The 15,727-nt window shown below is 35.6% G+C and overlaps 1 protein-coding gene across 3 annotated transcripts in view; it reads right to left on the bottom strand.

Moving 5' to 3' along the window:
• The window catches only part of LOC134755617 (atrial natriuretic peptide receptor 1-like), a 278,568-nt gene that overhangs the window by 13,883 nt on the left and 248,958 nt on the right, over positions 1–15,727 (bottom strand). For all 3 annotated transcript variants that reach the window (XM_063692118.1, XM_063692127.1, XM_063692111.1), the window contains 7 exons: positions 8,448–8,586; positions 5,362–5,443; positions 4,517–4,640; positions 2,766–3,092; positions 2,313–2,472; positions 1,798–1,956; positions 504–669 (listed from right to left, as the gene is read on the bottom strand). In XM_063692118.1, coding sequence (XP_063548188.1) covers positions 504–669; positions 1,798–1,956; positions 2,313–2,472; positions 2,766–3,092; positions 4,517–4,640; positions 5,362–5,443; positions 8,448–8,586 — 1,157 coding nt within the window. The remainder of the gene's footprint in view (positions 1–503; positions 670–1,797; positions 1,957–2,312; positions 2,473–2,765; positions 3,093–4,516; positions 4,641–5,361; positions 5,444–8,447; positions 8,587–15,727) is intronic.

Genomic DNA, 15,727 nt, shown 5'->3' with positions numbered 1-15,727 from the left:
CAAGCCAAGGAGCATACTGTGGTCGATTTTTGTACGATTGTCCCAAAATATTAATTTACTTATAGTTAAAGTGTGACGTTTTCAAGGAAAATGTATATTCTAGTCTTTTTATGATGGTAAGTAGTTGTTTATGGTTCACTAAATGGTCAAACGAACCGAAAAATATAATGTACAATTTTGGTTTAACATGAAGTTTTATTAAAAATAATGAGCAAATTAACGTTATCTAGTAGAATTTAATACAGATATTTATTGACAATGAAAAACTAGTACTTAATAGAAATTGTAGAAATAAAGATGAAGCAAATATTTTTTTTAAAGAAAGCAATAGCTAATCTTGTGGAGGCCCTATGTACCTCCGGGGTGTCTTAGGACAAACAACAACAATAGCTAAAATTGAACGAATGAGAACACAAAACGATTAAAAACAGTATAACTTTACATTAGTAAAATGAAAGCAGACACACACCCATTAGATGAAGTTACATGTACATAAATATTACTTGTTGAGGCGACGGACGGCGCCCTTCAGGTGCGCGAACACGGGGCGCTCGTTGGGGTCTTCAGCCCAGCACCGCCGCATGAGGTCGTGCGCGTCGTCAATGTCACACGAGCGGTGGTAGGACGTGTTCGGCCGGAGGCCTGTGGCTTTTACGGCCTCAATTATGTCTGGAGATCGATGGTGGCATTAGAAATTATATTAACATACCTACTTAGAATTTTTTATATTAGGTACCCATGTTGATAAAAATGTGTAATAATAAACTTTTATCTTAGTTCGCTATTGAATTACCATTTAATCAAAGAAGGCTCGACATTTCTAAAAGGAATATAGTTTACTGGACTGTTTAGGTCAGTGGTGGGCAAAGTAAGCTCCGGCCCGCGAAAGGACTTTATCTGGCCCGCCGCCGGTCATTCGAAATAATTAGTATATGGTCCGCTAAATAATGAAAAACAAATGCATTTTAGCTGCAATTCTGGCCCTCCTCTGAAATCTGTTAAACTTACTGGACCCCCATAAAAAAAAATTGCCCACCACTGGTTTAGGTATAGTCTAAACAGATTAATTAAGCTCAGTGCAAATTATATGCAGCGAAAGAGGTATGTCAGGATCGTAGCAAGTGGAAATCCGTGGTCTCTGCCTACCCCTCCGGGAAATAGGCGTGATTATATGTATGTATGTATGTACAAATTATGTGCATTTATGGATGTGTGACAACATATTATGAACTTTGATTTTAACTCGCTAGATAGCTTTTCAATAGTAGTAGAAAGATCTAGGAACACAAAAGACAACAGAGGATTGAACCAGAATATCTACACTTGTAATAAAAACCTAAAGAAAGTGCAGCATATCTCACAGTGTAAATTATATTTTAGGTACAGTCAGCATTAATAGTAGCGAAAGAAACAACGCTCCAAAAGTATATGCCATCCTGGAATTATTTTCCAAATGGAGATAAATATCTCTTCAGTTCGCATTCTAAAGTATCGCGAACGCGCAGCGGCGCGGCGCAACGCGGGGTGAATCAATCCTTTGATACCTATAGAAGTGTCCTACGTGGGCGATCTCGTTGTGAACGCGAACGCCGTGGGCCCGCTACGCGTTCGCGAGTGTTCGCTTACGTAAGACGCAGCGTAATTGTTCTACATACAGGGACTTATAACTTTTTGTTTTGCCATTAAAAAACTATGATCAGCATCATACATACGTGTGCCTGAAAGTTACGTTACGAACGTGTGGATAAACAAAATATTTACGCATTGCAATCATATGAATTTTAAATGATAGTTCACCTTTCGGACCCATTTCTATGCCGGGTCCCAGCCAAAATGCGCCCTGCCGGTTAACTATCTCGTGCATGATGATTCCGAACGAGTATATGTCTCCTTTTTGTGTGCCTTCGGGGGGTGGGTCTTCCATGCGTAGTAGTTCAGGAGCCGTCCACAACATTCCTAAGAATAAATAATTGTATAAGTTTAACACCCACAGCATTTCAACTAAACGGCTGATTGTAATAAGCTGGTTTTCCCTTTATCTTGGTATATGAAAAAAAACGACAGTTCAAGCCTTTTTTGCGCCTGGATAGAGCATAAAACACTTTATAGGGTAAAATAAATGCTCGTAGAACAAAAAAAGTTTATGAAATTATGTATCTTGTAAGACACAATGCCAAGAAAGGGTTTTATCTCTTTTCAAATAAGTAATATAAGTCAGTACAAGAAATTTGAACATTAACACCGGCGAACAATATTATATTGAAAATATGTATTTTCTGCAAAGTATGTCCAAAAATAAGCAAATTTCTTACGGGTCCAATAGCTATGAGCGGACGGATCTTTTTCGGTGGTGCGGAGAGCGTGTAGACCAAAATCGGTGATCTTCAGGACAAAGCGGGAGTCAACGACGCAGTTGCTGGATTTGAGGTTGCCGTGGGACCTGATGTCGGTTCCGTGGAGAAAGTGCATTCCCTGCCATGTTAAAACCAGTTTGTTGAAGTTTTTCATTAAAATGGTAAAAGATTATAATATAAATGGTCGCAGTAGTAAAATTAATTTAATACCCATATTAAAGTATAACTTAAACTCCTACTAAGAATTTATTAATAATAAAATTTGAATTTTATACTTGAAATAATAAAAAAATCTTAAGTGGATTATAAATACGGATCCAAAAGAATTCATAATATATTTTAATGACGTGTTTAATTCAAAGCTCTAAAAATTCTTTTTTTTATTTCGCTAGTTAAAAATAAATGTCTTACCCGAACAATGTCATGCATCAAGCTGACTTTGAACATCCAATCCAATTTGATCGTGTCATTCTCCAAAATGTCCTGTAAGGACCCTTTGGGGCAATATTCGGTCAGCAGACAACAATGGGGTGGATCCACGCACGCTCCGTAGAATCTTGCTAAATGATCATGATCCAAATCCTTCATTTTTTTCAATTCGAGTAGCAACGGTCTTGTTAAGTCTATACGCTGTTTATCAACTTTTTTAAGCGCCACCCTACAGCTTTTATATAGCCCGCAAGGAGTGTAGATCTGTCGGTCACCGGCCAATGACGTCGCCTCGTCTGAGTACGCCGTCTGCGAATAAAACGTTTCATAGCTTAATTGTGTAAGTCTTAATCTATTTTAAACTCGTTTAGAGCTCTTAGTACAATGAAAGCAATTTAGGTACTGATTCGCGTTAAATCTGGATTAAATAAATAAGGATCTGGATTAAAGATTAAAGTAATTCGTACGATTTAGGATGATACAATATCGACATAAAAGAACTCACGATAACTTTATTCCATTAGCGACAAATACCAAGAACATAGCTTTCACAGGAAACCGAACGCAGACTTTCTTCTATGAAAAACATGTCTATATAATTTTTTTTTGCCCGTATTTCTCATTTAGGTATGAGAACTTTGGCAAACAGTAAATCCGATTAACGTAACAACAAAGGTTCTTCGAAATTTTCATTAAAAATTTACTTATCCGAAGATAAAAAAAAAACTGCCTCAATTATTTAGGCCTCTTGTTCAGTAGTGAACAGCGTTTAAAGAACTCCATAAAATTAGTGAAAATTAAGCAGTTAAAAATAAATTAATCATAAGTTCTAATAAGCCAGTAATAAGCAAGTTTGTACAGCTAAGGGCAATGTTTTTTACAAGCCCGCCTCCGAGGTCGGACTTTAAAGGTCGTTTCAAGAAGTAGGGTATTTAACATATTGATTAAGTTGTGGGAGTTCTATGGTTTAAAGACTTTAAACGTAATAGATAAATATATGTTACATAATAATTCATTATGTCAATTATTCCTTTATCTTTAGGTACTTGTTAAAATATAGTTAGATTACTACATTAGAAAGCTTAATATTTTAATTGCCTGTTCTTTCAAATTAGTTTTGAGATAACATTTTGTTAATTACAAATGAAGATAATTTATATTTGGCAATTTGTGTGTCAAATCATATTACTATTATGTGTTAATTTTTAAATTTTAGGTATTCTAAAGATTTAAAACTTCGAATTTAAAATATTGCGAGTCTCACTAAGCTTAAGCTAATTTTACGGTCTCGCAACATGGAGAAAGACAGAGAGAGAAAGAGTGAGAGGTCTCCATTTTCAAGCACCAATAGTGCTGAGCACCTGTTTACCCAGGCCTAGCTTAATGATTTAAAACTTTTTACATCAGTAAAAATGTCTTATAATTATATACAAAACTCAGTATAATTACTGTAGCTTTTGATTTACATATTTACGTTCTTTGATTCTGTTATGGGGTTAACAATCTTGCAAAATTATCGTGTTTAGTCTGTGTATACATTTAATGTCTGTCTCGACATGAAAATTACAGTAATCTCTTTTCTAGCCCTACAATATTAGTTCAATGAGCATATCCTAAGCGTAAGATATTCCTAGAAACTTAAGTACCTACACATGTTCAAAGAACATACTCAAAAAAAAAAACACTCCATTATTCTCAGACGCCCGCGGATGAAAGTAGAAAGCTAGACTCACCCCACTGCTATACCTTCGCGCCAACGAGTGCATGCTCCCGCGCAGCCTCGCCCCTGGCTGCAGCACATCGCTCCAGTTCACCCGCCACGTCATCATGGCGATCTCGGCTTCCAACTTGTAGTGTCTGTTCAATAAATAAACTATTAAATTTATAAAAATTAAAAAGCTTTTATTTCGGATTATATATCCATAGAAGTAGGTACATATTATTAAAATTAAATTAAAATTAAGTTACATATTCGAAAGTTACATTTAGTACTAGTGTAGTGTAGTTTGTATTGTAGTAGTGTGTAATAGTAGTAGTGTAGTTACTTTTCATAGTGGGCATGGGGCACGTGCGATTTCGCCCAGTGACGAAATATCGGGCTGTCATTAGTCCCTGCGACCGCGCTCAGGAGCCCGTTGGTGCTGCCGCGCGCACAGCGCGAGATGTCATATATTACAGAAAGTGTGACGAAGGCCTCCAGTGGTGAAGGCCGGATTCGAACCGGCGTATTTAGCGATCCGGGATAACGCCGTGAACCCTTAGGCCACCCCGCCACATAATTAATAATTATATAATTTGTTTTGTCCCAAAGTTGTGTATTAATACCAAAGTTTACTCTCAATTTTATTATTAATAATCTAATTTTGTTCACTTTTTTAAACAGCTCGCATCAGAAATCAGAAGCTAATACTGAATATTATTTCACAAAGAATAAGAAAACCGTAACTTTTAAAGAAGGCCATAAATAAACGTAAGTTTTTACAAGATTAAGTCCCGTGCTAGTTTAAAATTATGAGTGAAAATCGTGTTAGTTTAAATCAATTTGACATTCTAAAACTTATACGCAAAGTGTAAGTACCTGTAGATAAATACTGACAGAATGGCCAGTATCACCACCACTGAACTGAGAACGATACTGAGAATGGCGTACACGGGTAGCGCTGTAACAAAACAATAATTTAGTTATCGACAGTTTTAAATTTCATACATTTTACATTGTATATAACAATCCTTTGTATTATTAGGTTGTACGTGGTGGCACCAGTAATGGGCAAGAACCAATTATGTATTTTTTTTTTCGTAAACTCAATTTTTAAGAAACAGAAACTATATTTTTAAAGTGACAACACTATGCTATAATAACTAGTAAAGATCATAAATGGTGAGCTATAAGGCATTACACCTTTGCTGTCCATTACTGGGCACTACTGAACTTAACATGTCCATGATTGCTGCCGTCACAAAACCAAACTCAAAAAAGGTACAATTTTGAAATTGAAAAAATAATGGAAGCATGATTCAAATTTGCGACTTTTATTAGGTTAGGTTAGGTTTAGGTCAGGAACACCTGCCCGATCGCCGTAGTCTAGTCTATTTACTGGGCTATCGACGCTTACTCGACTCTCAGTGAATTTTTTTATCAATTTATTTAATGGATTATTTATATACCTACGCATTTATCTTACCTAACACACACTCGCAATCTTAAAAGGCCAATAATTAGGCCCGACTCATCGATACTACTCACTACCCAAGAGGTTCTTCTTAATAATGTACGAATTCGTTAAGGAAATGCCTTTCCCGAACTCAGTAAATCAACGTTCATTGATTATTTCACCAATTTACTGAATGGGGTTCCATTCGGTAAATAAGTCGCTAAATTTTAATGTAAGAAATGGCAGAAAACAATTTGGCTGTTTCATACATTTTGGCTGGTCCATTTTCTATGGGAGGGTAAATTTTTATTTCGCGATTTCGTGGTTGGTCCCTTAGTAAAGTTGCTAAGTATAATCCCAAAACCTCCCTGGCAACAGGAATGCACTTATTTTTTAACCACCCTATATAGAGTAACAAGCAATATCAGACATTTAGTAAATACATAAAAGACTTCTCAAAGTAAGATTCCAGCAGGCAGTAACGAAGCAAGAATCGAATTCGATTACCGTCTCGGTCCACGCTTGATCTATTCCGTTTAATCTTTACGCCCCTTGGGTTGGATTGGATATGGATTGGTCTGAAAAAAGCTAAAAAATTTCAGAATGCGATTTGTTTCATGTGATTTTAGTTAGGTAATCGCTCATCGATTGGAACGCTTTGTTAGAATTAGGCTGTTTTTCTATGTTATCGAGGCCTGTTCAATGAATTTGTTCGATCAATAAATATTTAACTTGTTCTCGTAAATCTAGATATACAACATAAATATGTTTATCCCCGATTTGGAAACGATTACACAACCGTGTTTATCTGTTTATATCCCCGATTAAAGGCGTTGTGAATAGTAGTTACTACGTTTGGTTGTTTTCCTACATCATTGACATTCGGGTCTTAATTTTTCTTTGGCAGTATTAATAAAAGAAATTTGCAATGGCATCAATATTGTACTAAAAAAAATTACAGCGTAATAAATTGTACGTCTAATTGTCAATCGCGATTGATCTACTCAGGCCGTTTAATAATATCTTTACTTTTTTTGTTATTCTGGTCGCATTAAGCTATCTTAGAATATAATTAACAGAAAACATTAACGGGAAGGTTGGTGGGTAAGTACGCTACGCGAGACTTTCACACTTAAAGCAAAGCGCATCAGTTTAATCCGCTAATAAACAGTCGGGACCACACCAACTAGATGGCCTTAACGAGGCTTTCCTTCATGGGCAGGCATGAATTCTCAGCCATTTATTCTCGACACAAATGGAGGGTTTCATGTATTATGTTCCTAACTACAACGCTTATGTTGATGTAAGCCGGAAATGAGCTTAAATTAAAATTAACCAGCTTAATGTACAAAAGTTGAGATAAAATAAAATTCCGAGTGTTTAACACACAAATATAAAGTAAATGGTGTTGCAGTAGGTTTGGACCTGGCGTAATGTGATTCTTTAATTATTCTTGCGGTTTTACGAGTAAGAAGGTAGGTTGAACGGTGTTGCTTTTTTATATCTTGCCTTAAGTAAATTGTTTATAAAGTACCTAAAAGAAAAACATCTGCTTTAGCAGCATTCGGTTTTTATAACATTTTCTAATTAATGAAAGTAGTTATTTATAATAAACCGAAATAAATGTCATATACTAAGAAAAAAACACAAACATATCGTCGTCATATGTCGTATATGACATTTATTTCGGTTTATAGTTTAAATAGTAGTGTGTCTACTTGAAAAAACCACAAATTAAAATATTTTCATAGAAAATAATTTAATTTGTTCTTAGAGTAGTTATTTATAATTCTCCCCGGTACTGTTTATTGCATCATACCGAACAATTGAATTAGACAAATTGAAATTAAATAATCATATTATATATCAGTAAAATATAATAATTTAACATTCCTGCAGTGACCGCATATCATCAGGCAAAATATAATTACATTTAAAACCTGTCTAGACAGGATTAAATCATTACAAATACGCTTTATGAAACTATTAGTCGATAAAAAAACTAAAACTCGCTGTAAAAAAAGTGACTATGAAGAATTATTTGTGGAATGCCGTATGTTGCCGGTGCATGAGGAGGTGGGGAGGTTGCTGGCACTAGAGCAGTTCAGTAAAGATGAGTTTAAAACCTATATAAATCGGCCTAGATTAACAAGAACAATGAGTAAAAAAATGTTAGAGGTTCCTTCGTGTGGTAATAATTATTATGGAAAAAGAAGTAAAATAGGGTCTATTTCGCCAGAATAAATGTTTTTTTTTTTGCTATAATCTGAGCGTCACTCAAATGTTTAGAGTTACACAAAGCTAAGTTTGGCAGCGATTTTTATAGCCCAAGCGGTGCAAGTGTTATTTATTACGTCATAATCTCATTGAAATTTGACGTTTAAAATAACATTTGCGCCATCTGGGCTATTAAAATAGCTGCCAACGTAGCTTAAAACCTTAAATTTCTACGAACAAAGTATCGATCTTTGAGGTATTTTAAAGGCGAGCATTCCAAATAACTTCTTACACTTGTCAGGGCACAGCGAGCCGTCGAAGCCGCAAACGGGGGTGTCACGGGGCGGGTCTGTGCTCCCGCCCGCCCAGTGTATAGGCCGGTCTGGATGGAACTGCAAAGACTTGTTCGCCGCCACATAGGTCGCCACCACCTGAGGAGTCAAGCAATTACATTAAGGGGTTTCAGATATAACGAGTGTCGCGTGCAATATTGTGGTTCACGTGTGTGAGGAGGGTATATAAATAACTAACAGATCGTGTTTTCGGACCGGATAATTTATAGCATCATATTATCCAAACCGGCCTTTTAACTCAAACGGTTGTTCAGCTAGTTGGAATTATTTTCTCTAGTAGATACTCGTAGCATTATAGATAGATAGATATAATTTTTATTGGTATTAATAATACACTGTCAGTTACATAACAATAATTACTTACAAAATGATAATAAATTTAGATTCACATGTCAATATTTTTAAAATGCACATAACTATAAATTTATAATGTCAACAATTCCATAATTCAAATTCATTAAGAAAATAATAACAATAACATAAGATATAATTCTAATTACAATACAAAATTACACAATTTATTTAATCTAATCTACTTGTTCACATGTCACATGAATTCTCCAGGAACTCATTTACCGAGTAGAAGGCCATGTTAGAGCAATAAATTTTGAGCTTACGAACAAAGGCACAATCTGTCGTAACTGTTTTGATTGATATATCACTAAATAGTATAAAACAAAGTCGCTTCCTGCTGTCTGGATGGATGTCTTTCCCTATGTATGCTTAGATCTTTAAAACTACACAACTGATTTTAACGGTTTTTTTTAATAGATAGAGTGATTCAAGAGGAAGGTTTATAAATATGTATAATACATCAGCATTGCACCCGTGCGAAGCCGGGGCGGGTCGCTAGTAATATATATTAGCCAATTTTTTTTTTCAGGACGCTAATATTTGATGGCATTAATAATAATGCAATCAAATAAAAGCACAACAGAACGATGCAGCGACTTCGAAAGCGAGGTCACTTACGACCCCCTACTAAATAAGATACACAAACTTGTCAAAAATTTCGTGGGTGTAAAGGACATAGTGTTGTTGACCATCAATTATAAAGGACATTAACTTCTTTAGTATTTAATTTATAGATATGATTGTTCGTTGTTGTTGTTGTTGTTTAGGTTAGAGAGACTAACATTTTGAGTACTTTTCTAATACACATCAAAATATAGCTCGATAAACAACAAAAATATATCAACATTTAAAAAAGTCGTTGTTTTTCGCGTCTCCTAAAAACTAGCATTTTGTCCTTTACGACAATTGAACCCAAAGCTCAAAGGAAATGATTTATAATAATTATTGTTTAAGGAATAATTCTTACTCTTACGCTTGCAGGCCAATCTTATTTGTTCTTTTATTTTAGGTATATGAATGTGACTATGTACATAAACTGAACCGAAATCTTTCGATATTATTTGACGAGGGTTTGTCGTCTGCCGCTTTCAATTAGTTTGTAGGCGCCTACGCCTGCTACAAGTCGGGGAAATTAGGTATGTATACTATTTATATAACAAATCAGTGTAAGCAATGTTTGCACTATTCAGTAATATACTATTAATTTGTAGCCGCCTACGCCTGCTACAAGTCGGGGAAATTAGGTATGTATACTATTTATATACCAAATCAGTGAAAGCAATGTTTGCACTATTCACTAATATACTATTAATTGTCGGATAATACGCCGAAAAAACACGTTAAGACTGGGTCGACCGCGACCGTCCAGTGAAATCAGTAGGACAACAATATTAATATAGGTACAGATTTATTAGAAAACACATAGTCATAAAATATCATCATAGAAAACATAGATAGGGGAACCCTTATGAGAGCGCCACTGGTCGACCTAGTTTTATTTGAAAAGTCCTATTTGGTTATTATACCAACATTGTTCGTAACGTTATTTTTTTTAAATGATGAATAGGCAGGCGTTTGACCACGAACGTGCATTAATTGCGAATTTTATGTTCCTTATCTTAATTGTAGTTCAATTTCATGGCTTTGTTTTATATTTTAAACATGCCTGTAAAATATTTAGATCACTACGGTTTCACTCACTATTATTTTTAGTCGCCCATGGCGACATGTTAATAATAATAGTGAGTGAAACCGTAGTGATCTAAATATTTTGAAATATGACTCACGATGGTTTAATTTCGATTATGCTTGTAAATAATCCATGCAGTCTTCGTTGTTGCACAAACAGGAAAAAGAACAATCATTCAATTTATCTACGTGAAATTCAAAACCATTGCAGGTTTTTCCCGTGTTGCATTTTTCCTCTCTTTTAGGGTTCCGTACCCAAAGAGTAAAAACGGGACTCTATTACTAAGACTCCGCTGTCCATCTGTCCGTCTGTCCGTCCGTCTGTCCGTCTGTCTGTCTGTCACCAGGCTGTATCTCATGAACCGTGATAGCTAGATAGTTGAAATTTTCAAAGATGATGTATTTCTGTTGCCGCTATAACAACAAATACTAAAAACAGAATAATATAAATATTTAAATGGGGCACCCATACAACAAACGTGTTTTTTTGCTCTTTTTTTCCGTAATGGTACGGAACCCTTCGTGCACGAGTCCGACTCGCACTTGGCCGGTTTTGGAAATTAAAATTGTAGGATATGTCGCCTAGTTCATAAAACTGCTGCAGCTACAATCATGAGACCTTTCTGTTTGTATTTTTTTAATTCCGTAATCGGATAAAAAACTATTCATTATAAATTGTTCCAAAACTGAAGTGAAGCGAGATGAACTATTTACAGTTTTACCCAGTTACAAAACTCATTTGTAAATTAATACTATTGTTGTCGGTATTTTAAATGTTTCCATATTGAATTCATGCTTAATTCGTGGTTCATTCCAGTTACATAAAGCGCTTAATAGGGGGAAATGTGCGGTACGCAATGCTCTTATTACACGGTAATTAAAATAATGAACGCTATGTGGTTATGAAAATAATGAAATCCTTACTGCTGTTATTTTTTTTTTTTTTTTTATTACAAAAAGGCAAGCACTTGACCGCAATCTCACCTGATGGTAAGTGCCGATGCAGTCTAGGATGGATCATGCTTACCTAAAAGATGTCTATTCACTCTTGATTTAAAAAGATCCAAGTTATAGTGGACTGGGAATATATTTGCAGGAAGTGAATTCCACTCCTTAGCCGTTCGTATGATAAAGCTGGATGCATAGCGCTTAGTACGAATCAGTGGCAGAGTAACGACGTAAGGGTGAAACGCAAGTCCGCGTCTAGTCCCACGGTGACAGAATGGAGATGGGGGAATTAAATTATGTAATCCCATCGCACACTCCCCGAAATGTCAAATAATGCCACTCTGCGGAATTGCGGTCAAGGGCATAAATATATATACATTACCAAAGTTTCAAAAATATGTGTACGCTCTTACAACTTAGAAAATAAAGTCGTGTTCACATATTTTTGAGCCATTTATCAGGATCGATATTTTTGCCTTCGACTGTACAGTTGTCTACGAGTGTTTTAGGAGATAAGGTGCCGTAGGTTCAGAGAGCGGAGTTTTGGAAAATCGTACCGCTTGTTTTTATAATGTTACGGTTGCCAAAAAATAATTAGCAATCTTGAGGATTTTCTCTAGGGACTTTTCGAATTCGAATCCTGATTTTTTGACTTTCGCTCGATTGAAAAAAATCACGAACATAGGTCTAAAATACATATTAAAAATTTATAAACAATTTATGCACAAATGCTAAAAAAATAAAAATTGCTTCAAAAGTTTTTTTTTTGGGGTACTCACCGATTACTTTTTCTTTTTTAGAAATTTACAACAAAATAAAATTCAAAAACATGATATCCGTGGTCCCGAACACGTTCTGTACGCACGAACCTGCGGGCCCTTAAGCACGTTCGCTGCGGCATCTAGCCACAGAATAAGTAATGGTATTATCATACAGAAAGGCCACGCACCGCCCCGCCCCGAATCGAATTACCTCGCCCCGCGACAGCACATTGACGGCCGTTTGCCGGCCGCTCAGTACTATTTTTAAGTAACTTACTCACACTATGACGCATGACGCGTGTACAGACGTGCCGTTCACACATAGAAACGCAAGTGATTTTTGATGTATAGCGTGTCCGCCCTGTGATCTAGCTTAAGAGGAAAGGGAACGACTGGCAGGCAAACGTAGTCTCCATTTTCCTTTCTGGATATTGACAATATGAAAAATATGTTTATAAAATTAGTTTTTTTTTTCAATATTTTGTTTATTATAAGTTACAAGCAAAAAACAAATTATGTACTAATTTTTAAAAGCTCCTATCTCTTATAAGAATTAAAAAAAAAAAAAAACAAACTAAGGGCGTTGTCTAAAATATTTTTATACATTAATTTGTATAAAAATATTTTATACACAATACCCGGGAAGGGAAATGGGGACTATTTGAAGCGGTCGTCCACTATCGTCTAAACTGCGCAATTAAACAAACTTGTTTTTATTTTATTTCGTCCATCTGGACAGGGCTAAAGGAAGCCATACTGCCTTGTTAAACAAACAAACTTGAATCCAAGTTACCTATGATATATTGAGAAATCGAATTAAATTAGATATTTTATTAAATACAGAAAAAGCAACAGTAGTTACATCAGGCCGTTAGTCAGTAACAATTTAGTTAATACGACTGTTATGCGCAATTTGCTTTACACATTAAATCCGTCTCAAATTGACAGCGGATGTGTTGGTTCAGCGTAGTGATTGGTAGCTCATAGCCAATTAATGTACAATTCACAGTTACCAAAACTAAACCAGGACTTTAATAATACTGGGAAATATAACAATAAAAAGTAGGAACTGATTATAGACGTAGGTAGTATTTTTCCGTCGGTCCGTTATCTGTTTGTCAGCTGGCTCTGTTTCAAGAACCATAGGTAGACTGTTGAAATGTTCTATTGTCATTATAAAAAAAATGTATCTGTATAACGGTTTTAACATACAAACCAAAATAAAAAGTGGTCAAGCGATGATGGTTCGACTCACACATAATCGGTTTTTATTTTAGCTAACATTGTAACATAAACCCAATAAGTTGAGCAAGTCGGTACGTAAACAGTTTGCCGATAATTCATTTTATAAAAGTAGAACTACACATTATTCAGAGAACGTAATCTAGTATGTCATAAACAATGATTTACCTGTTTTCTTTGTCGTCGTTTCAGCAATAAATTGGATTATGCATGCAATGCATCATAAAACAAGCAATTTTCTTCCCCCGTATTTTATTTTAGCGCCCTCTGGAGAATCTCATTAAAGGTTGATCTTTACATACTGCGCTTTATAAACCACAACTAGGAGAGTTTATACTCCTTAGTACAATGTTTGCCATTATAGGTTCCCAGTTCTGTCTATCTTGTTCAAGATTGAGTCCACAGTTCTATGTTGTTTTAGCAGTTTTGAACTGTGCGCCGCGGCGCCCTGGGGCATCGTAGACAGTAGAGAAGGGCGCCGTGAGGCAATCCTCCTCACCATGTTACCTATTTATTTCGAATAGCCTAGCTAGGTTCGGGCGCCGCCGCCGAAATTTTAAACTTGCAAGTGCGCCGCGTACTGAAAAAGATTGGGAATCCCTGGTTATAGTGATTATGTTAAGATTTGAGTTCTTCTTAGCAGTTTAATAGACTGTCTACAGTTTGAAATCGCTATGTTAGATTGGTAATTTTGGTATGTATTTTCCAATTTCAGAATAATCATTTTAGTAAAATAAGTAATAACACTAATAACAATCTTAATTCTGAAGGGCTTGGAATATAACAAGGAAGAATAATGAAGAAGGGTATTTGGATGAATTATAAGAAAATTGGGTTTATATCAAATAACCTAGTCAGTTTTTATTAAAGATACATACATTTAAGTGTGTTTGTTGGTGGAAGCTATAAATGAGTATAAACAAAACGAACAAAATACGGTACCTTATAACAAAACAATAGTATTTATATAAGGTTAGATGGGGAAGTACAACCATGGGGCAAAAAAAAAGAGAAAGTAAACAGAGGTAAGTACTTAAAGATATTAAAACCTACATTAAATGATAGGTAATACAATTTTTTTAGTCATCACATTATTTGAATTTTCCCTCATATCTAAATTTAGTTTTCCGGCATGTTCGCCGTGTACATCTTTTATACTACGTCGGTGGCAAACAAGTATACGGCCCTGATGGTAAGCAGTCTCCGTAGCCAATGTAGGTACGCCTGCAACTCCAGAGGAGTTACACGCGCGTCGCCGCCCCTAACACTCCGCACCCACGTTAAGCTCTACCTTACTAAAATTGAAGTATAAAATAAAGCACGTTAGGGTAATTTACATGCCTCTTTGGAGTAATACACTCCCAGAGTAAGGTTACAAGTACGAAAACAGAGAAGGGATTTTCCGCCGCTTCATTTATCTTGTCAAAAAGCAAATCACGCACTAATTACCTCCCCTTACCCCACATTGTGGCAGCTCCAATACAATTCAGGGCCCATGCCCATACTGCTAAGCCCCATAGCTTAAGTATGAAAAATTGTCGAGATAATACAGGCTCATAATGAAGCCGATAAGAATATTTGGGGCCCCGAGGGCGTTTAAAGTCAGACCGAGTATTATCAGGGCAAATGGATCGGGCGTCAGGCGTGCGAGACCCTCTGTGGTCTGATGAAATGGATTTGGCGAAATCGTCTTTGTGTAATTTAATTTTTTTTTGTAGCAAAACGACCGCCAAATGTAGAAAAACTTAGTAGTTGCTTTAATTTTTTAATATTAAATGTTTAAAAAAAGTACCCTCTCTTGATAACACAAACAAGACAATGCATAACTTGGAAGCGCTAACTTTAGCCCGCAATAATACTTAAATACTAATAATCATAAATTTGGTTCGTTATTAATTATGCACTAATAGTTTGAAAACAAGACAGTTTATCAAACTTTGTTAATTACTGTGTAGGTACCTAAACACAATTATATTTACAATTAGAAGTAAAAAAGAAAGATTACAGTTAATGGACTCGAAGGAACTATCTTCACAAATCACAGTCACATTTTATTCCTCACAGCTCTAATCTTAAGAGATTTCTTATAGACTAGTAAGAGTAAAAGACGTAGGACAGACTTACAAGAAACGAATTGTGTGTACTATCATATAACATTGAGATTAATGATCCAAAAAAGAGCACCCACCCACTGTGAGGAGAGATAATACTGTCTAGTAAAAGGT

This window comes from Cydia strobilella, chromosome 1 (assembly GCF_947568885.1).
Source record: "Cydia strobilella chromosome 1, ilCydStro3.1, whole genome shotgun sequence".
Classification (NCBI taxonomy): domain Eukaryota; kingdom Metazoa; phylum Arthropoda; class Insecta; order Lepidoptera; family Tortricidae; genus Cydia; species Cydia strobilella.
The sequence above is the reverse complement of the archived record's forward strand: the minus strand, read 5'-3'. Positions and strand labels throughout refer to the sequence as shown.